At 47.6% G+C, this 22,006-nt stretch overlaps 1 protein-coding gene across 2 annotated transcripts in view; it reads right to left on the bottom strand.

The window, feature by feature from the left end:
- Positions 1-2,401: 2,401 nt before the first annotated feature.
- mpped2a (metallophosphoesterase domain containing 2a) overlaps positions 2,402-22,006 on the bottom strand; it is a 54,872-nt gene continuing 35,267 nt past the window's right edge. For both annotated transcript variants that reach the window (XM_076288060.1, XM_076288061.1), the window contains exons 5-7: positions 6,118-6,233; positions 5,359-5,472; positions 2,402-2,670 (exon numbers count right to left, since the gene is read on the bottom strand). In XM_076288060.1, coding sequence (XP_076144175.1) covers positions 2,552-2,670; positions 5,359-5,472; positions 6,118-6,233 — 349 coding nt within the window. In that variant the 3' untranslated portion in view covers positions 2,402-2,551. The remainder of the gene's footprint in view (positions 2,671-5,358; positions 5,473-6,117; positions 6,234-22,006) is intronic.

Consider the following 22,006-nt stretch of genomic DNA (forward strand, 5'->3'; position numbering starts at 1 on the left):
AGGAAGGGGGGGTGGTAGAGATAAATGGAAGAGAATGGGAACCTTGTCACTAACTGGAGAGTTCAGGCTCTTTTTATTAATAAACAGATACATTCACTCCGCTGTGCCAAGCTAGCAAAGTGGGTGAGTGTTTCTCTCTCTGTGTGTGTGTGTGTGTGTGTGTGTGTGTGTGTGTGTGTGTGGTGCGCAGAAGTATTTTACATCTGTCTGGTGAAATTAGGTTTGAGGAGCTCTGCAGTGGCTGCATTAGTGATGGGGAGTGAGTGGGGGGTGTGGGGGCGGGGGTGCGGGACTGGGAGGATGAGGAGCTCTTTGATTGAGTGCCAGCATAGGGAGGATCAACACGTGATGCACGGAACCGGTAGCTCCAGGGTTCCAGGGGCGGCGGGTGCCTCGCTCCGCATCACCCAGCCCCAAAAAAACCAAGAGCAAAACTGGAGCAGTCCAAAAAAGCTCTGCGATATTCTGTCAAGCGGGAAACCTCTGCAAGACGCCGATTGATCCGCTCCTGGCGATGGGGAATGATCCAATTCCTCTGAAAAGCTGCCTACGCCCCTGAGGTTGCGACACACCAAACGTATTTATGTTTGTGTCACTGCTTACAGCTCAGATTGTTTGCATACTTTTTATTTGGTGGCAAGGCGACACTGTCCTTAGACAGATACACACACAAGTCTGCTCTCTCATGCATGCATATGTTTTGGAGAAAGTAGCTGCTCTGACATTGATTCCAGGGGTTATGCTAATATGATTAGTGTGGATTATGATAATGTGGAGAGAATCTGCAAGGTTCACAGCCATATTTTCTGCTCTCATTTGGGGGAGAGTTAATTGGTTTGATGCCTTTGATGTCTCAGCTTAGTGAAGGAGGTTGAATGTGAATGTGTGCATCTCTATGTGAGTGTGTGTGTGTGTGTGAGAGAGAGAGAGCGAAGGGGGAGGCAGTGAGGTGTCCTTTATTTTTGGCTTGGGAGGCATTCAAATATATGAGCATGGAAATTTTGTTTTCTAAAATATGAGGCATTGTCACCCCTGTCCCCATGAAACCCTCACTGATACATATGGGGTTATATAAGTGCAAGTCAGTCAAGCAACCAAAACAGCCTTTGAACTGGCATCCACTGGACAGCAAAAGAGTCACTATTAATACTTATGGAGGAGAATGTATTTTTTATTTTTTTAAAAAGACACAGGAAATTTAAGAGACAATTATGTGTATTATTTAAGCGATCGTTCCTATAAAATGTGTAATTGTTCATCTAGGCTGAGGTGTTTAATGAGGAAATTAATTACAGACAGTAAATAAGTAAAAATCTTGCAATTTTATTTGCATATAAAGGCAGCTAGATATATCACAATGAACTTGAAGAAGAGGGGAAAAAAACAGTGGCTCAAAACTTTCAATGTTGAACAAGACATAGCCTACTAATTTAAAGAGAGCCATGGGACATTTTACAGTGGCGGAGTTTAAACTATTGGCAACATTTTTTTTGTGCTAGCAAGATTGCATTTACACACAGTGCAAAATTAGAAAACCAAAGGAATAAGAACACAAAAACGATCATATTTAACATACCAATGGACAACTAAACCTTTTTAGGCAGGCTTGCAGAGAGATATACAGACAGAGAGAAAGCAAGAGTGTGTGAGAGAGAAAGAAAGGGGAAAAAACTTGATCTTTCAGATTGCCAATACACCTTATATTTCAAGAGCAGGTTCTTTCTTACATAATGGCATAAATACCAGGCAGGTATTGATGTGACTAATATTATATCAACATTAGAAGAAATTTTGATGAAAACAGAAAAGACCACCAGTGCATTTTGCACATAATATATAATATATCAGTTACAAGCAAAATGAAAAAAAAATCTTCTCTCAATTTTGAAACGTTCAAAACAAACATTTTAGTAGAGAATTTACAGAATACACACATACACACATTTATACTTTTTAAGACATTTTTTGTCCAATTAAATCTGCAGAGTGAAAACACTATAGCACTGATGAGTGGAAACCGTCCGAGTTCTTCCCTGCTCTCATAATGCGAGTCCTTTTGGATCGATCACGGGTAATAAATACGAGGCTTTCTTTGTGCTAGCAGAAAGAAGGGGGCTCTAGCTGGGGAATTTAAAGCTAGTTTAAGGCAGTATCCCTGTCAGCCAAAAGGAAGCTTAATTGTCCTGGAGAAAATTACAAACCCAAAAAAGAAATAACATACATAATAAAAACAAAATATCATCCACTATTTATGTATCCAGCAAAAAAGTTGCAAAGCAAACAAATTGTACAAATTCACAATGCTTCATTATCTTACAGATTTAGATTTAAGTGAAACTCTTTAGCTTTCCCCTCCCCTTGCTTATCACCCCCTTCCCCCGCCCCCCCCCCCATTCCCCGTAACTACCAAAAACGTTATCCACCCTCCAATAACAGTACAAAAAGACTAATATTTTGGAAAGAATAAACACATGAAAAGAATTACTGTTAGAAAAACTAAAAACAAAACAAAACAAAAGAACGGAGGGTGTCCTTGTCTGCGGCGAGCCCCTCATGAACTGCTCGGGTTGGGCAGGTCAAACACGATGGGGGGGTTGGTGGGCTGGAAGCTGACCGTGCAGACTGAGGCGTTGACAAAGGTTGTGTAGCCATCCGTCATGATGCCATAACCTGAGGAGATGGGGGAGAGGATGGATGGGTTGCCAGCGTTACAAGGATGCAGAGAGAAAAAAACACACACACCAGGGAGGACTCGTCTGGATGGTGAAAACTCGGAAGTAACGTTTCTCAGTAGCACTGAATGGGGCAATTTGGTGTAAACAAACAGATATCAAAGCCAGTGTTTGACATTTCCCTGCAGCAGTTTAGATAAATAATTAATAAACCTAGATAAATAACATCTAAAACGGTTCGTTTCCCCCAGTTTAGACATAACGCCGACCAGACGAATATGTATTCTGATTCAGCTAGTGACGCTGGCCAACAGACAAGGCCTGCTGGAATTGGGTATAGCATAGCCGGCACGTCACAGGAACAGAGGGAACTGCCTTGTAGGGCAGCGCAAATACAAGCAGACACTAAGAGAATATTACCATCTGGAATGATTAAGTGTGATAAGACCACAGGAACTATGAAATGGCCGTGACTCAGGCCCAGTAAATATGAAAGTAAGCTGTTTTTCAGCAGGTTGGCAGCTGTGTGGAATTACTACTGACATAAGAGAATGGAATATAAAAATCGCGCACACACACCCCAACAAGGAGATTTTATTTTTTTTGCTTTTACTCTTGTATTATTTGGTATAACAGCGCCTATAATGACAGGGGCATGTGCTGTGATTCGCAACAAACCAAAAATGCTGATACCATCTGAAAAGAGTCACTTCCCAATCGTGTTGAGTTTGGGTAGAAACATCTGCTGCATAACTACGTGGATGGCAATTTCCCCTTCCCACAATGCCTCTTTATAGCCAGCGAGGGGACCCGCTCCAGCCCTGGGGCCCCAGGAACCTTCTGATAGAGAGGGCTGGTGCCATGGCTGTGCCCATTTGTAATGTGTTCAGGGGGGGGAAAAAACCACCCCCCCAAAAACCCCAGTCTGCTATACAAACAAATTCCTCCTCCATGCACGATAAACACCAAGAACACTGCAGGCTCCCCTCCTCGCTGAGAATACTTGGGGTTTAATTAGCCTCAGGCTAGAAGCCAGCTTCGGCATGTTTAATTAAAAAAAAAAAACACACACACACACTCAGAATGTAGAGGGATGGAGGACAAATGGCGTGCCCACATCTGCTGAGCAGAGGCGTAGGGGACTGTAGCGCTGAAGGCAGATAAGGGATTGAAATGACTAAGCCCAAAACCTTGTGCTATGTCCACTATGACCGAGAGATACCCACCACAGTCTCATTCCAGAAACGACACTGTGCCGGGTACAACTTTAAATTGCTACCCATGGGTGCTCCTTTCCTTCTCCCACTCTGCTCGTATTTACAAAATGAGAACTCGTAGCTCACATTCATTATAGACTCGCTCAGCGCAGTGCGGCACATTATAATTTAAATTCTTGTAATCATGTTCCAGTTAGTGACATTCAACTTTTAGTGTTTATGTCACAAACTCAACTGCAATTTTATTTAAATGATACATTTCGACATTTTCTCAATTATATGCCTTCGCAATTATGTTATACTTTCACAATTATATTTTGTAATTTGTAATCTTAAGTATTTTGAACAACTGGTGAAACTTTGCAAATGACTCAAGAAGATATCACAGCTCCATGTCAATCACAACAAAGCCAAATATACTTGTAAAAATGTATATACCTTCTATAAACAGGGCTGTCAATCGATTAAAACATTTAATCTAATTAATTACATACTCTGTGATTAATTAATCTAAATTAATCGCATGCATCAATTTTTGCTATGAACATTTCTTAAAAACAAGTTTGGCAGATGAGTGAATCAATGAAGAGCCAAACCAACATTATAGACTTTAAAGTTCAACGTGTCTTTCTTTTATTATAATTCTCCCTTTGGGTCAGGCACCAGCATAGTGCCTGGTGTCAGATTTTTAGCATGATAAATGCAAATGACTGAAGTTACCACTCACTGTCAATGACATGTGCAGAGTAGGCTACCCTAACACCAAGGTAATGTGTGGAATACCACCTATGATTTATCCTTTTTTTTGGCCATTCAAACATGTAGATTTTTATTCACATAATTAGTAGGTTGTTGCCTTTTCTATCCAGTAGTTGGCAGTCCAGGATAAGAAATAGCAGTTCAAGAAAATTAACAAAGAAATTAAAACAGCATAGCCTACACATGCAAACGGAAATGCAAACGGAAAGTGTGCTACAAATGTAGTCAATTTATTAAGGGAGTTTGTTGGTTAGTTAGTCAGTCAGTCATAGGGTAGGCTCAGCAAAACGTTAGCAAAGTTAACTTTGACAAGGCTGGCGGCTAGCATTATTATCATCAAGAGGTGTGCTAACTCCGGATGGTTTTGCATTGAGGTGCTACTTCAGACTTTATGAACTCCTAAGCTAGGCAACGGAAATTCCTTACTGCAGAAATAGTAGATTGATGCTCCTGTCAACAGTATTGGTCTGAGCGTTCTTTTTAGAACGTAGGCCTAGGCTAAATGTTTCATTCAAAGCAGTGCTTTCTCGTCTGCCTCCTTCAGTCACGATAGCCAGACTGAATCAACGTTAGATTTTTTAATACGTTATTATTTCTGTAATCAGCTCTACTTATAAACCAACACAGAAATCTAGAGAGGTACTGCGTGGCTACTACTGTATCTGTGGTCTGACTGACTTGGCTAATGTGCTCTGATGGCCTTACTGTACCTTCATGGATGCCCCCAAAAGCATGCAGTTTGGGCCGGACCCTCCTCTGCACCGTGTTCAACAGCTCCACACAGCCCACCCTCTGGAGCTCCTTAGGCACCCAGTCCCGAAAACCTATAAACACAGACCAAAATTGTCATTCTTCAGACACCTTCACCCTAGAAAATCAACACTAGATCATTAAAGCTCAGTACATGACGTTCACATTCGATTTGATTCACATTTGAGGTCGAAAACTTGCGTAACAACCTGCAGAAGGGAAAGCAATCACTGTTGGAGCTAATAAAAGGAGCTGATACGAATGGCACTAACAGGACGATTAATCCATGTCTGTGCTTCAGCGGTAAAGAGCTTGACATTTAAGACCCTAAAGTTTTACTGAAGCAAGAAAGCAAGTCAATATCAAGGTACAAACATGGGTAAAATAGTGGTCAGTTTTGTGCCACAACCAAGACCCTGGCACTGCAGTTCATGGTCTTGGCACTGCAGTTCGGTCTAGTTTAGTAAATGAGTTGGCTGAAATCTGACCTTCAGGAAATGTATGTTACTGATATCCCATTCACACTGTGACGCTGTTCCATTTTTTATTTTAATTTTAAAATGTATGCTTTAAAATGAAGACATACTCATTTTAAAGCATACATTTACCTCATTTATTCATATTTCACCTCATTTATTCATATTTCACACAACATTTGCATGAGCCAGTAGCTCATTAGTTATGCTAATGGTGGGCTGTGATTGGCTAATGAGACTCACCGAGGGGCGGGTTGTGGGTCATGAGGATGTCGATGCCCTCAGGTATGAGGTTCCATTTATCAAGCAGGGACTGTCCCCGGGGCAGGTTAAAGCCCCAGCCATTAAACCAGGGGGTCCTGAGGGAGAAAACACACACACACACACACACACACAATGCTTAGAAATGACAGCAGACGTGGAGACAGTCTCATCCTGTCAAAATGATGGCCTCTCTCTCCACCTCTCTCTACCCCCCCCTCTCCGTTTATTTCTTTATTTCTCCATCCCTCCATCTACCCCCATCCTTCACATGTGGCTGGAGGGGAAGGCTCTGCAGGTAGCCGCAGGTTGACGCTGATGCTTGTCCGTGATGGGGAGTTTAACAGAAACAACACAACCCCGCAGACCTCCTGCTGACAACAGGGGACACAGCGAGAGAAACGACAAGCCCTGGGCTGGAGGCAGACTGCAGGGGACCACGCATAGAAATGAACAGAGGGAGCATCGGAGAAACAGAGAGAGAGAGAGAGAGAGAGAGAGAGAGAGAGAGAGAGGGAGAGATAGGGAGAGAGAGAGAGAGAGAGAGAGAGAGGGAGAGAGAGGGAGAGAGAGAGCGGGAGAGAGAGAGAGAGAGAGAGAGAGAGAGAGAGAGAGAGGGAGAGAGAGGGAGAGAGAGAGAGCATTGATGATGAGCACTTTGACTGTTCAATGGTAGCAATTACAAAAGATGCCGACTCCAGGCATTTTCTGCAATTAGGACACAAAGGAAACCTCTGGCCACTGTGGCTAGTGCACTGTGTTGAAAAGGTAACACATTTGGATGGAAACCTATGGCCACTGTGGCTAGTGCACTGTTTTGAAAAGGTAACACATTTGGATGGAAACCTATGGCCACTGTGGCAAGTGCACTGTTTTGAAAAGGTGACACATTTGGATGGAAACCTATGGCCACTGTGGCAAGTGCACTGTTTTGAAAAGGTGACACATTTGGACGGCCGGGTGGACGCGGCTGGACGCGGCACAGCCCTTCTGACATAAAGTGAAATGGACGGCTGGTTTTCTCTGGTTGGGCTGGCGAGGTGGCAGTGGGATGCTATTCTTAGTCATTTAGTCACAGTACTTTGTATCGGGTATGACTGAGAATGTGTGTGTGTGTGTGTGTGTGTGTGTGTGTGTGTGTGTGCGCGTGCGTGTGTGTGTGCGCGTGTGTGTGTGCGTAGGGAAGAGGCGGAGGTGGGGGTGGATTCGGGGCTCAGAAACATCAATAGGGTTTGTTACAGTGAGGAATTGCCACGGCGACAGCGACGAATGGAGTATCGAGCGGCTCGGAGCCGAGGTGAGTTCTGACACAAATAAACCGGTTCCTGCAGGCCCTTCGATCAGCCTGCCAGGAGAACCAGTGGGGAAGGAAGGGAGACTGGGAGAAGAAAATATACCCAGCCAAACAAACAAATATATATATAAATAAACAAGTCCAGATAGCACAATAGGTGGACAGAAATGGAATATCCTTGGACTGGGGCCATTGATAACTGGTTAATTACGGCGATACCATGTATGGGAAAATAATTCAGTTCAGGCGACAGCATTTGAGAAATAGGAAGAGAAGTTTCCAGTCTATAACTGTAGAAGGGTTCATAAATCAAGACCCCTGCACTAGTGATTTGTTATACATGGATATTCCATTGTGTTGGCCTTCACAAAAAATAGAGCCTTCGGCAATATGGGTTGAGAAAGGACTTCATCCAATCTCTCTGGGCAAAGCCATTTTAAAAAGTGTGCACAAAATACACATGACTGTTTTGAGTGTTGTGAGTGAGGGGGTGGGGTGGGAGGAAGGCACAAGGAAACATTTTCATATGCGATCTCACGTCCACACACACACACACACACACACACACACACACACACACACACACACACACACACACACACACACACACACACACACACACACACACACACACACACACACACCTGAGGAAAATATACAGAACACATCCCCTAGCGTGCAATGCGGGGCTGGTATGGGGCGGCAGTGGCGTAGGAGGTGAGGGGGGAGGGGGAGCGGTGGCCGTCTGGTACAAAGGCGCCATTGTTGGTGTCTGTGTATGAAATATACCTTCCATGCGAGTGCATTTGTTAACCTCCATAAAGATTAATGACATCCCCGTCACATAAAGGAAGGCTTGTTTCCTCCAAGGGCCCGTGTGCAGACACACATACACACACACAGGTCTTATTATCAAGCCCTGGTGCTGCAGTGTGTGTGTGTGTGTGTGTGTGTGTGTGATGCTCGCCCCCAGCCCCTCTGGCCTCAGAGCCAGATTAGATAACGGGCGCTGACTCCCCGGCCATCTGGACAGTGTCGTAGGGAAAAGGCGGCCAGGCCTGGCTGTGCTGGGCAGGGCAGGGCAGGGGAGAGCGACCCTATTAACCAGCCATTAAACACACACCTCAAACCTGCCCCGGAGTCCAGCGGACCACACGGCCCCCAACCGCATCACCCACTGGACACACAGGACACAGGGCTATTGCAAATACTGCCTGCATAGGACAGCGGGAATTAGTCGGGAAAGTTAAAGACAGAACGAAAGAAAGAAAGACAAAGAAAAATTAACACAGAAATTATGAAAGAAAGAATGACAGACATAATGCAAAGAAAGAAAGAATCGAACAAGCAAATGAATGACTGGTGTAAAGAAAGAAAGACAGAAGGGAAGAAAGAACTGCATAAACTCTGCTGCCATGGCAACCAATTCCCAGCAAATAGCTTGAAGTTGCCAGCAGCGACGGTTAAAAGAAGCACTTTGCCTGCGAGTTATGTGTGTGACAGAACCCATTTAGCCTCCTATGCGGAATGTCAATATTCAATTAGAAGAGCGCATATTCACCACATCCTCAACACCCCGCCCTCACCGACGACACACACACACACACACACACACCTCTCTGCACCTTCTCTCTTCACGCCTTCTAATGATGCAGGGTAATCTTGACCATTAGTAAGAGGACTGGGCTTGCGGCGAGGCAGAGGACAGAGGAGAGGAAAGGGGGGGGATAGAAAAGGAGGAGAGGAAGGAAAGAACAGAGATGAGAGTGTGTGTGTTGGGGGGGGGGGGGGGGGTTAAAGAGCAGAACCAAGGAGAGAGAGAAAAGGAAGAAGATGAGAGTAGGAGTAGAGAGGAGAGAGAAAGGGAGGGAGTGAAGAGAGAGAAAGGGAGGAGAGGGTACTGTGGACTCTCAGCATTATCTGCGTCAAGCAGACAGCTTCCACCCAACAGATACTGTACAGGCCCAGTGCTTGACCTGGCACTTCATGCCCCATACAACATGCCCCTGTCAACAATTCAGGGGATTTGATTCCTGTTCTCTCTCATGGTTAAGGAGGTCACAGTAGCTCAGAGATTAATCACAGCAATAAAGAAAGAATCTCAAGGCCTCTTCTGAAATTAAGTACGGCATATTCCAGAAAATGAAAACATGCAAATGAGCTAGTGCCTTTGAGACATGTTGGCAGTGTAGATTTACAAGTGCCTTTGAGAGCCCGATAGCACCACTTGACCCCCAGTTTAAAGATGACATAGAATGGATAAACAGAGTATTGCACCTTGCTCTCTGATGGTAAAATAGAAGGTATGCAACTTTGGTCTGTAATTAAGCATGCTCAGAGGCACTTGGCCTCCTGTCTCGTACCTACGGCCAAATTACAGCCGTGGCGATATCCTTTACCAACACCACAACCTACCACCACCATGTCATATCGCTTAAATAAGGTATGCAGCTTCTGGTCTTTCTTGTATGGTGTCCCTGGTAATGAGTCTATAGCAATGCAATGCAAAGATGGTCCTTCATTAGACTGTTAATTTGGTGGTCTCCCTTAACTTCTACCATGACTCTGTGCATACAGAATAACCAAACAAGGATATTAATATTTGTGTAATATATCTCAAATGGTTAACTGGCTATTAGATTAACCATGCACACCCCTATTGAAAAACAAAATGTAAAAACAATCTCTAAAATAATGTTCAAAGAAAAAGGTTCCTGTCAGAAAGAGCCAGTGGTTCCTGTGTGAGGCGGGGGAAGGACTGGGGGAGGGGGATGTGGTGCTGGGGGTCGGTCAGGTAGCTCGGCACGGCTGCGACTGGGATTAGCTGCAGCTGTCAGACAGCGGGAGATTACACCCTCACACACACGTCAGGTCAGGTCCTCGCACTCCAGCATACACATACACACATTGGGTCAGGCCCTCACACTAGCACGCACGCACACACACACACACACACACACACACACACACACACACACACACACGGGTCAAACCCTGCAGCAGCCCCATAGAGCTGCTGTCTGATGGAAACTCTGGGTGTCTGCAGCAGAGAGGCGCCATCTGCCAGCGAGATCAGCCCCGCTTTAGCACCACTAAAGCCCCATCCAGCCCAACAGCAGTGCAGCTGGCTCCCGCAGCACCGGGACAGTGTGGTTGGTTCCCCCAGCACCGGGACAGTGCAGCTGGCTCCCCCAGCACCAGGGCAGTGTTGTTGGTTCCCCCAACACCAGGGCAGTGTGGTCGGTTTCCCCAACACCAGGGCAGTGTGGTCGGTTTCCCCAGCACCAGGGCTGATCTGGCCTGCTCAGCTGAAAGAGAGCACGGAGGATAGATACAGGCTCCACCACACCCCCACATTCACCTGGAATCCAGGGACCCTTGAGAACTCCCATTTCTCCAAAGGTTAAGGTTACCGAAAGCAATATGGTGTAGCTTTCGCTGAGCTGCTGTTAATGCTTACAGATATGGCTGGTATCTCTTTGTTCTGGGCAAAAGAGGTCGGCTTGAAGTGATTACAGCTTGACCCCTGCGGGAGCGGACGTGCTGACCCTCTGTCGACCCGACGCGACACCTCTATTTACACCTAGTCGTCCACCAGGCCGTGGAGCCCTTGTCTGGAATGTTTTGTCAACAGCGAGCCCGGAGTCTCCACGGCGACGGTGAGACAGCCCCCTGGTGAACTTTCCCCAGCAGATCTGTGTTTCTTAGCGTCGCCAACGCCTTCTGGTGCGGATTAGGCTCGTTAAACGGCTCGTGTGCTAAACCCATCCATATCCATCTTCCTCTCTTGCTCCCTCTCTCACACTCTCCCTCTCTCTTTTTGTCAGGTCCATGCCCTTTTTGTAGTGCGAACGATATAATCAGATTTTGAAAGTGAGGTATGAGCGTGGGGTTTCAGGAACCTGACCTCTGCTCTGTCTCTCTCACTCACACACACACACACACACACACACACACACACACACACACACACACACACACACAGAAAATGACAAAAATACCTGGTGTTCCGTCATGCTAGGAACAGGGCGATAAGATCACACATTTCAGTGAGGTGAAACTCAAGCCTGCGGGAGGGGGCACTTTACATTACCGGCACAGAGCACCTGCTCCATGTGACACGAGCAGAGATAAAAGAGGACAGATACTGCTGATAGGGGAGAAAAAAGAGAGAGAAAGGGGGAAAGAGAGAGTGTGTATGAAAGAGAGAGAAAGAGAGAGAGAATGAGAGAGTACACAAGAGCCCAATATTAAAAGAGCAAGAGGACCCAACAGCCTCTAGTTGGGCTGGAGGAATGGACAGTAGAAAAATGAAACGGCTGAGAAATATGAAGTAAAAGAGCATTGGATATTGCACAGTGGATATTGCACAGTGCCACATGGAGGGAAAGGAGACGCTGGAAAAAGGAGATGGGCAGGGAGAACAAGGAGAGTGTGAAGGAAGAGACACATTGAGAAAGAGGGTCTCAGAAGCAAAGAGAGGACTCCAAGAATAAACTAACAAAGAATAAGAAAGATCAACACATCTCCCTTGGATAAAGAACTGAGCGAGAAATTCAGACTGAAACAGAGAGAGAGAGAGAGTGGTAGAAAAGAGAAAATTAGAAAACTGAGCAGGCGGCTCGGCGGTACAGTGAAGTGTGAAGTCCCCCCTTCCCCCCACCCTGTGATACAGTGCTGCGACCGAGCATTAATTTTCGGCCCTCACCTCGTCGTCACAGCAACGCGGAGGTCACCTAAAGAGGGGCCTAATTGATCAAGCTGTCAGGGCCAATGAGGAAGAGGATGTTAATAGGAGTTTTATTTCTCCCCCGGGGACGCGCCACCTGACAGCCAGTCAGTGAGAGAGCCGGCGAGCCAGTGACCGGGTACACATGCACGCTGCCGGTCGGGGCCAAGTGCAGGCCCCCGGCCACCTTATTAACTGCCCAGAGGCCCCCGCAGTAAATGGGGAGGCAAGTGGACGACCCTGCCCAGGGCCTGACAAACTGCAGCTCAGCCTCAAGGCCACTACCAACCGCAGACTTTGAGCAGGTAGGGAGGAGAGAGAGAGAGAGACGAGGAGAGAGGGAGGGATGGATGGAAGAAAAGGAGACAGAGATATATGAAGATGGATAGAACCAGGAGGAGGAAGAGAAAAAGAAGTGTGAGGAAAGTATGATTGATAAAGAGAGAGAGAGAAAGAGAGAGAGAGATGGAGGGGAGTGGGGGTTGGGGGCCCTGCTACAGTTCTAATAACCGGCGCTGGATGACTGATGCCCTAAGAGCAGATGGAGGAGATACTGTAAGCTACACTCTGGGGCCCGCTTTCTCACACATGGATTACGCACAGTCCTGGACCAAAAGCTTGTCTTCTGAGGATGTTCTCTTTTGGGCAAGGACTAGGCTTCTTCGGAGTCCAGGAACTAAGCCTTGGTAGTTCCTCCCCACTGGGTCTCTCACTGGGTCTGGGGAGTTTAGGAGGCCAGCCTCAGTACATCCTCCAACCTGCTACCACAGCAGCCGAACACATCATCAGCAGGGTAAAACTAACCCGTCTCACGGCGGTCTAATCCCAGCACACGTTCCCTACTAGTGGGTGAACAATCCAGCGCTTGGTGACTTCTGCTTCACAATGATAGGAAGAGCCGACATCGAAGGATCAAAAAGCGACGTCGCGATGAACGCTTGGCCGCCACAAGCTAGTTATCCTTGTGGTAACTTTTCTGACACCTCCTGCTTAAAACCCAAAAAGCCAGAAGGATCGTGAGGCCCCACCTTCACACTGAACACAAACGCCTCCAGCACATAACTGCACATTTACAATGCACTACAATGAACACGGTAAAACAGAACAAGTAATATAATAGTCATAAAAGGTACTTAAAGATTCTAGCTGAAGCCCTATGATGAAATCAATAAATTGCTGGCAAGGGTGTCCATGAAAGCTAGTAAGACCCAGCTTACTCTTACTGCCCGTTTCCAACCCACCCACCTGCCGGCAGTTCAGAGTGCTCTTCAGCTAGAAGTGTAGTCTAGGTGGGAGAGATAAAGAGATGGAGAGAGAGAGAGAGAGAGAGAGAGAGAGAGAGAGAGAGAGAGAGAGAGGACTAGATGAGTGTGTGAGAGGCAGAGGGACATGAGTTTACACACATGCTAGTGTGATCATGTGGGTAGTGCACCATCATCTGACTGCCTTAGAGAGACTGTGGTGGTCAAAAAACACCAAACAGCCACCTCTTCCTGTCTCAGCTTCCTTTCACACACACACACACACACACACACTCTCATTTCCTTTCCCTCTCACAGACTCTCCCACACAGTCTCTCTTTTTCCCTCTCCCTCTCTTACACACACACAGTTTCACTCACATACTACACACATAGACAGTAACTCTTTCTCTTGCTGTCACACACAAAAAAAACACATACGGACATACATCCACACACACACACAGAGCGCTCCCAAAGAAAGCTCAAGCGCAGCGGATTACGGTGGGCATCAAAGGGCACCCTGTGCGAGTGAAATATTCAGGACTGGCGGCGAGAACAGAGCCGCGGCACACACACACACACACACACACACGTACGCACACACGCGCCTGCTCCACCACCTCATGTGGGTCACACCACCGAGCGTCAGCGGCAAAGCTCAGGGATTCACCGCCTTAACCTGCCAGGCCAAGGTGTGGGGCACCCACATTAAATATTAAGCCTGCCTCAATACGCGCCCGAGACACTTCACAGAGTGTGCAAAAGACCTGGATGAGAGCTGAGACACAGTTTGAAAAATGACTGAAGCTCTTTAAAGTCTCTGCAGAATCAAAAGGTGAAAGAGTGTGTCAGTGATGGCTCTCTGCTGTATTGTGACATTTCTGCACTATTCACATTAACTTGTTTAATTAATGTTTTAAATCCCTAGAGTTCCGCCAGACTGTTCAGCCAAAATATAATTACAGTACACAAGGACACATTATTTGTTAAACAAATATATTTATATACTGCAACTATTTTGCAGCTATTCTTCAGCTATACTGCAACTATTCTGCAAATAATATATTCAGGGCTTAAAAAAATATAAATATCTGTGCCTAAAGTTATCAGACATTAATGAGGACATCATATATACTGTAGTCTTATCGCTTTTTTTCAGATCTTACACATACCAGCTCACGCCTGATTTCGGGCACAGTGCCTGAACACTTTAGGCCCTGTTTAGTATATATACTTACTTACTATACTGTATAAGTTTAAGTATAAGTATATATACTCTTCTGTATAGTCCATACAACATCAGTGTAAAATTAACTAATAAAAACAAATAAATAATTATGACTAAAACAATTTGAGAGAACACCAGGTTTAAAAGAGAACCATTTTGATGTCCATTTGGTTGTGCTGACAATGTGAGTGAATATAAGTGAGCCTCTGTGTGCAGACTGCGGAGGGATCGCTTCGCCCCTGAAAGCTGCCATTATTTGCTGGGTCTTCATGGGAGCAGCGAGGGCAACAGACAGAGGGTGTGTGTGATGAGGGGGCAGGAATGAAAGCTGTGTGTGTGTGTGTTCCTGGGAAGACGGGAGGAGGATGTGTACATTCACACATCAGCATGGGTCAACGTGACTTTGAAATATGGATCTGTCAGGCGGGGAACAGGTGGAACCTGAGACCGGCTCTTTCTGACGGGAGGGGAAGGGCAGAGGCTCTCAAGGCTAAACACACTGCTGGACAGACCTCTCATTCACACACACACACACACACACACACACACACGCTAGAGCCCTATTCACGCGGTCAGGGCTATGGCCTTGGCCCATTCAACCTCCTCCCCATATTAATGGGCGCGGTTGGGTTACCTGGCCAACCGATCTCACCCCTGGCCCCCACCCTGTGAACTTGATCCTTGGGAACAATGGAGAGAGGGACGAGGGGAGATCTGGGTGGGGAGTGGGGGGACAAAAGCACCGGCAGGCTAAATTCTCTGGGAAAACCTCCTTCAGCTCGCTGAGGAGACACACACAATGCAACATCATATGCTCCCCACACAACCTCACCTGACCCAGTGTCCACCACAGGAATGCTGCCCCACTGGCTCTGTGTGCTAAGATGGGAACACAAGGCGGAAGATCAAAACTCCGATGTTGACTTTGATGAAAGTTGGATTTAGCTCCCCCGCCCCCTCCCATGGATGAACCCTGGCGTCAGAATAATATTAAAGAGAAACACACTTCCCTCCTCGGTCTAGCTTGCAAAGATCCTGCAGTAAATTTCAATGTTCCACATTCCTGGGCTGTGCGTTTTTTGTTTTTAATTGACAAGGTACAGTGGAGGACAGGGAGTAGAACTGACATGAACCCCTCTGTCTCTTCTGTATGGCTCCAGTGAGATCAAAGACAATGCACAGGGGAGGCAGGTACAAGGGGGAAGAAAGCCTCAGATAAAAAACATGGGAGAAAACGGGGCCACAGACTGGACCAATTAGTGGTTTTTTGGCGACTGCATTCAGCGTCGTGTTTGTGAGCCTCGTCCACTCAGTTCCACATGAGGCAACGGGAGACGGTCCTGGGGAGCCTTGACAATATTAACGTCCACATTCTGAGGAAGTACGTTTTTTTTTTAGGTCCAGACGCTCGGGGTTTAAAGCTCTGTATGACTGCTGATCAGTGGTGTTTATGTGTGTGGTGTGTGTGTGTGTGTGTGTGTGTGTGTGGGGACGGGGCGCAGATAGGCTTCAGTTCTCCATTCAGGCTACCGAAAGGACCGGATACGTGCTCCAGAGGGCCGATTAAAACCTACAGAGGGCTAGAGGAGAAGGTCAGCCAGAGAGGTCAAACAACGCCCCTGCCCATGCCCTGAACCCCGGCGGGTCCAGACCCAGCGCTCGGAGGCTCGCTCCTAACACTGCACTGACGGGAGAGACTGGGGGGGGTCAGAGGCTATTGTGGTCAGGGAGGAAGGCCAATGGGGTCAGATAAGAACAGGCAGGGAGAGAGAGAGAGGCTGTGAGAGGGGGATAGTATGGGAAAGAATGTCAAGACTTGAGGGGGTGGCTGACAGGAATAGATAGGTGTAGAAGAGTGACAGAGAGAGAGAGAGAGGAGGATGGAGGCAGAGAAAGAGAGGGACAGAGAAAAGGAGGGGGAGAGGGGAGTTGAGAGTTGCTTATGAAAACGATGGCAAGGGAAGTGGGCTCGAGGGAAAGCGCTTTTGGAGGGCATCGTCCTATTGTCTTAACCTTACAACACTTGGCGCTATCAAGGGCACCGTGAGCAAGTGACCACAATGAGAACAGGAAGCCATAAAAAATGGGAATTGTTTTCACGGGATTTGAATTCAAGCAGGAGGAAAAGGAACAACTTGAGTCCACATTAAAACTAAACACATCCCTTGTCCACACACCACCCTGTTAAACAAAGACTCTTATGTCTAGGGACTTCTGTGGGAGTCCATCAGCCTGCCTTGGATGAATTACATCATAGTCTTCTTAGGTACTCATTCAAGATAAGGCCTTACTAACCAACAGGCCTAAACCAAAACAACACATTTATAATAGTCTACAGGATATCCAAGGGTATGAAAAAGGTACAAGCAGTTCCAGGAACTGTAGCCAAGAAACGGCTTTTGAATTCCCTTGCAGTACCTTTTTACCGCAGCGTCCACAAACACAAGACCGACCAAGCGTCCATTGTAGTTAAAACGCTCAGCTAAAAAATCTCCTGAATTATGAACGACAGTGTGTTTGTGCACACACACACAGAGTGCAAAGCAGGGCGGCGACGACGGTGACTCAAGCTGGCAGAGTGGGCCAGTGAAACAGTGTCTGCCCACTGAGTGGTACCCCTGGAAGTCCTTGTGCAGGTCCAAGCCTTATTCATCATTGATGAGAGAGACTCCAGGCCCCACGGGCCGAGAGAGAGAGAGAGAGAGAGAGAAAGAAAGAGAGAGGCAGAGAGAGAGAGAAAGAAAGAGAGAGAGAGAGAGAGACAGAGAGCGAGCCCTAAAGAAAGCGCAGCACTTAGGCCGTCTTTGGGCTCCAGCTCCAGCAGGACTCTTCTGGGTCAGCGCCACGGGGCTTATTTATTTATCCGTCTATTTATTTATGGTCGGACTTTTCAGCTGCGACAGCACTTACCATTGTGGCCGTTTTCCTGCTGGTGTCTCCAACAGAGAATGGTGGCAAGAAGGCAAAGGGGAAGATTCTCCCCTTTTGTTTTTCTTTCTTCTTCTTCACTCTCTTTCTTTCCTCCCCCCTCCCCGCTTTCACCTCACGACTCCCTGAGTATACACTCCAGCCAGCTAAAGAAACACTTAGCGCTAATGCACCAGACTTGGCTGGCTGGAGCCAACAGCGCTACAATATTCAAACGCTGCCGCCGCTGTTGCTACCGATGGTGAAAGAAAGCCTGGGTGCTGGCGCTGTCTTTGGCTAAGCAGGCTTGAGCTTGTTCTTCCTGCCACCACTGGCTTCAGTTTGCAGAGGGCTGTTTTATTCAGTGGCGGTGCACGTGCTCGACATGCCTTCTGCTGGCAGATTAGCACCGCTCTCGCCCCATTAGTCAACCTAAACCAGCTGAACTCTGCCACTGTCAAACCCTTCTCATAATATTCAACATGAACCCCAGTCAAGCAGACTCACACTCTCGCTGGTATTAACACCGGGTCTGCTGAGCTAGTTCTTTCTTTAAAAAAAAGAGATTTAGGATCAAAAGAGAATGATGAATATGTTAGATTAAAAGACCAGAATGAAAAAGAATACTGAATTCCCATGCCCAAAATTCAGTTCCTCAAACTGTTCTGCTTAGAGACGTCTTGAACAGTGCAGTGGTTCATTTGGTAGTATACATCACAACAGGAAATGCACAGGAGCTGGCAATATGAGATGCTATTTGTCTTCCACCCTCGCCAAACTCAAATCCCCCACTGTCCCCCGCCCCACTCCACCTCAGTGCCCTCTCATATCCTGGTCATCTGTTTCGCTTGGGGGGTACCTCATGTCTCGCCAAGGTCCTCCTGCCATGAAAGCTTTATTCATTTTTCATAAGACACTGGATTTAACCTACACCAGCTCCGATCGTGGTGGACTCTCCCATTCACTGCTAGTCTTCTCTTCCCATGAGCACCACAAAACACAATATCAAAAAAACTCATATAAGCCCTTCCCTTCATGGATACTAATCTCTTTCTTATTGCTTCTGAGGAAACATGGGCCTCCATTAATGGCCCACAGTGTTTACTTGCTGAGATATTAGCAGCATGCTAAACTATCCAGACATGGGAGCATGGGAATGCAAGACAACTATGGCGGCTATGCGTTGCAGCTCCAAGGTCCCGGAGGTTGTCCTTGCAGCCGTGAGAAGAGGGCTGGGGGAACCGAGGAGAGGAGTGGAGGTGGAAGTGGCGGGGAGGGTTGTGGGCAGGGGGGTGGAGGGGGAAGTGACGGGGAGGGTTGTGGGCAGAGGGAGGAGAGGGGTGGACGGCAGGGAGGGTGTCATGTTTACACTGAGGCTGTAGAATCCCGCGGCTCGTCTAATAAACCCACTTAACATTCAGCCGCCCTGAGCAGCGCGATGCTGTTTGTTTCACAGGTCATTAGCTTTACGTGGCTGCCTTAATGCTCATTACAGCGTGGTCAGTCGCTCTTGCTCTCCGTCTCCTACCCTCTCCTCCTTTCTCTCTCTCTCTCTCACAGACCCTCCCTCCCTCTCTCTGTCTCTGTCCCTCCTGATCTAATAAGCTGGTTGATCCTGGCACAGAAAGAAGCAGCCTGGCGTTTCCGGTCATGACTGTGGCCAGCCTCCCAGCCTCGCGCCACCCATACTCCAGAGACACAACGCACGCGCACGCACGCACGCACGCAGAATTATTACATTTTGCTTTTAAGATTTTTTGGGGGGCCTGAATTGAAGTGTTTTCAAGTTGTACGATCCTTTGCTGAAGGCTTTGCCCTCACTTTTATATAAAATTCAAAAGTACTGTTTTGGACAAGGTCATTATTCAGAGGCAAGATGTATAAGTACTGTTTTGGACAAGGTCATTATTCAGAGGCAAGATGTATTGCGATACGTCTCGTATCGTGAGGTATGACGGACAGAGAGGAGGAGAATTTAATGGACGGACCTGAGGGGGTGTGGAGCGACGAGGCGGGGTGAGGTGGGGGCTCGAGCTGACGAGGACGAGTTAAAGAAGGGGGGTGGGGTGGGGGGTGGCTGGCGCTGGTGTTTAACATACACGCCCTGGGGTAAACAAACACTGCCTCTGTTCCCAGCGTGAGCGGCCACAGTCTCTCTCTCTCTCTGTCGGCCTCTCTCTCTCTCTCTCTCTCTCTGTCTCTCTCTCTCTCTCTCTCTGTCTCTCTCTCTGTCTCTCTCTCTGTTCATCAGCGCCGGCCCATTGTTCTGGCTAATGCACACCCCAGACGCCTCCGCTCCTCACCCCTCCCAGCCCTCACCCCTTCCAGCCCTCACCCCTCCCAGCCCTCACCCCTTCCAGAGGAAGACACCATTAGGAACCCCGCGAGGGAAGAGATCAAACGCACAGCCAAGAGTGCAGACACAAAACAATACAACCATTAGGGCTGTTTACATGCTAACACCGCCGCTACAGTGGACAGAGGATAGCTGAGCTCCCCCTAGATGCAGCGCTCTTGTGCAATAACAGCAAACACACAAAAACAAACACTGGGAACAAGACGAGGGTGCAACGGGATATAGAACATGCTTGTCAACCTAGCCGCTGCTTGACTCGTCTGGGTTTTTCAGAGTGCATGGGTTTGTGTTTGTACAAGTGTTCATGTGTAAGTGTGTGTGTGTACTGTATGTACAAGTGTTCATGTGTAAGTGTGTGTGTGATGTGCAAGTGTGCTGTTGGATGTGTACCTTAGAGTATGATGTGTATGGGAACACACTCAAGTATGTATTCGTTTTTAGAGAAGCATGTCTGTGCACATGTATGTGTATATGTCTGCTAAATGCATCAGGGTATGCTTATGTGTGGGTGTGTGTTTTGTATGTATGCATATGCACATCTGTGAGTATGTCTGCGTGTGTGCGTGTGCATTTGCTTCTGTGTGTGCACGTGCCTCTATGTGTGTGTGTGTGTGTGTGTGTGTGTGTGTGTGTGTGTGTGAGCGAGCCATGGTCAGGGCCAGGACCCTGCAAAGTGTCCGCAGACACGGGAAGCTAATTAATGTTGACGCACCGTGGCTCAGGGGGGGTCAAAGGTGAAATCACTGACAGGAGCAGGTAGCATCTGTGCTGAGGAGGGAGCAAGGGATGGAGAGAGAGAGAGAGAGAGAGAGAGAGAGAGAGAGAGAGAGAGAGGGAGGGAGAGAGAGAAAAGGAGAGCGAGAGAAAGAGCACGGGAGAATAGCAGTGACGGGGTGGAGATACCCCTCCCTCCCTTCTTTCCTTCTCTTTCTCCCTCGTTCGCATGTCTCCATCCCCTCCCCCACTCGCTCTCTCCACCCCCCCCCTCCTCTCCACAGCGGTGAGCAGAGGATAAAGTGTCTCTCTGCCCCCCCCCCCGACCCCGTCCTCTCTGCCCCCCCCCCCCCCCGTCCTCTCTGCCTCCCTTCCTAGTCCGTCCTCTTCTGCTCCTGCGGAGGGAAGAAATCGGCGGAAAAGGCAAAGGGAGAAGGACAGGCACGGTAAAGGAGCCGGAGTCTCCGTAAGTGTGAATCTTTAGAAGTGAGCCATGGGGGGGAAAACCCGAACCCCATCAACATTGCACAGAGGCGAGGAGAAACTCGGAATTGGAAATGACATTCAAGCAATTTCCAGCGAAATTGCCTAATTTCAGGTGAAATTCAGTTACACAATCCAGAGAGGAGGAGTGATTAGGGCAGATCAAATATATTATTAACATCCAATTGTGCTTCTTATAAATGTTTGATCGTTTCTTAATAAAAACCCATCACGCGCTTATTACAGTGCTGTATTATAGAGAGCGTGAACCCTCTTATTCTCAAGTCAAGCTATTCCAAATTCATATTCAAATGGGCTCTTCAAGATCGTATTTCTGAGCACAGGCGTCTGAAAGACTCGGAGGGGGGGGGTCTGAATGACTGGAGGGCCAATGGGTAGCATAGGAGGCAGAAAGTGCTCTCACTGAGGAAGAAGCTGTGCAGACATCACAGCAACCCCCCGCCACCACCACCAGCGCTTTTCAAGCATACATCAATCAGCTGTATCTCTCGGAGCGAGAGAACCTGAATAAGAAAACGGAAAAGGGAAAAAAAGGAGAGAGGGAGGGATGAGGGAGGAAAAAAGAAACAGACATGGCTCCATGCTGAGAAATGCCGGGAGTCAGGCCCTGTCATTCCCCTACACACACACACACACACACACACACACACACAAGCCAGGCTGCATTCTGTCCTGACACTGGCCTTTATATGTGTGTGTTGAAGAGGAGGAGGAGGAGGAATAGGGAAGAGAGGAGAGGAGGGATGGGGGAGGGGTGGTCGTATTAGCACTCCTGACATGGGGGGGTTAAGGTCAGGGTTGGGGTCGGGGTCAGGGTCCGCTGAGGAGGCGCAGACAGCAGTACCCCTGACCTCTGTGCACGCTCATTCCCTCTTTTTTTCAGTCTGACACACACA

This window comes from Alosa pseudoharengus, unplaced genomic scaffold (genome assembly GCF_046254945.1).
Source record: "Alosa pseudoharengus isolate Yale_2024_CS ecotype anadromous, Long Island Sound unplaced genomic scaffold, YU_APseudo_1.1 YU_APseudo_1.1_scf_16, whole genome shotgun sequence".
Classification (NCBI taxonomy): domain Eukaryota; kingdom Metazoa; phylum Chordata; class Actinopteri; order Clupeiformes; family Clupeidae; genus Alosa; species Alosa pseudoharengus.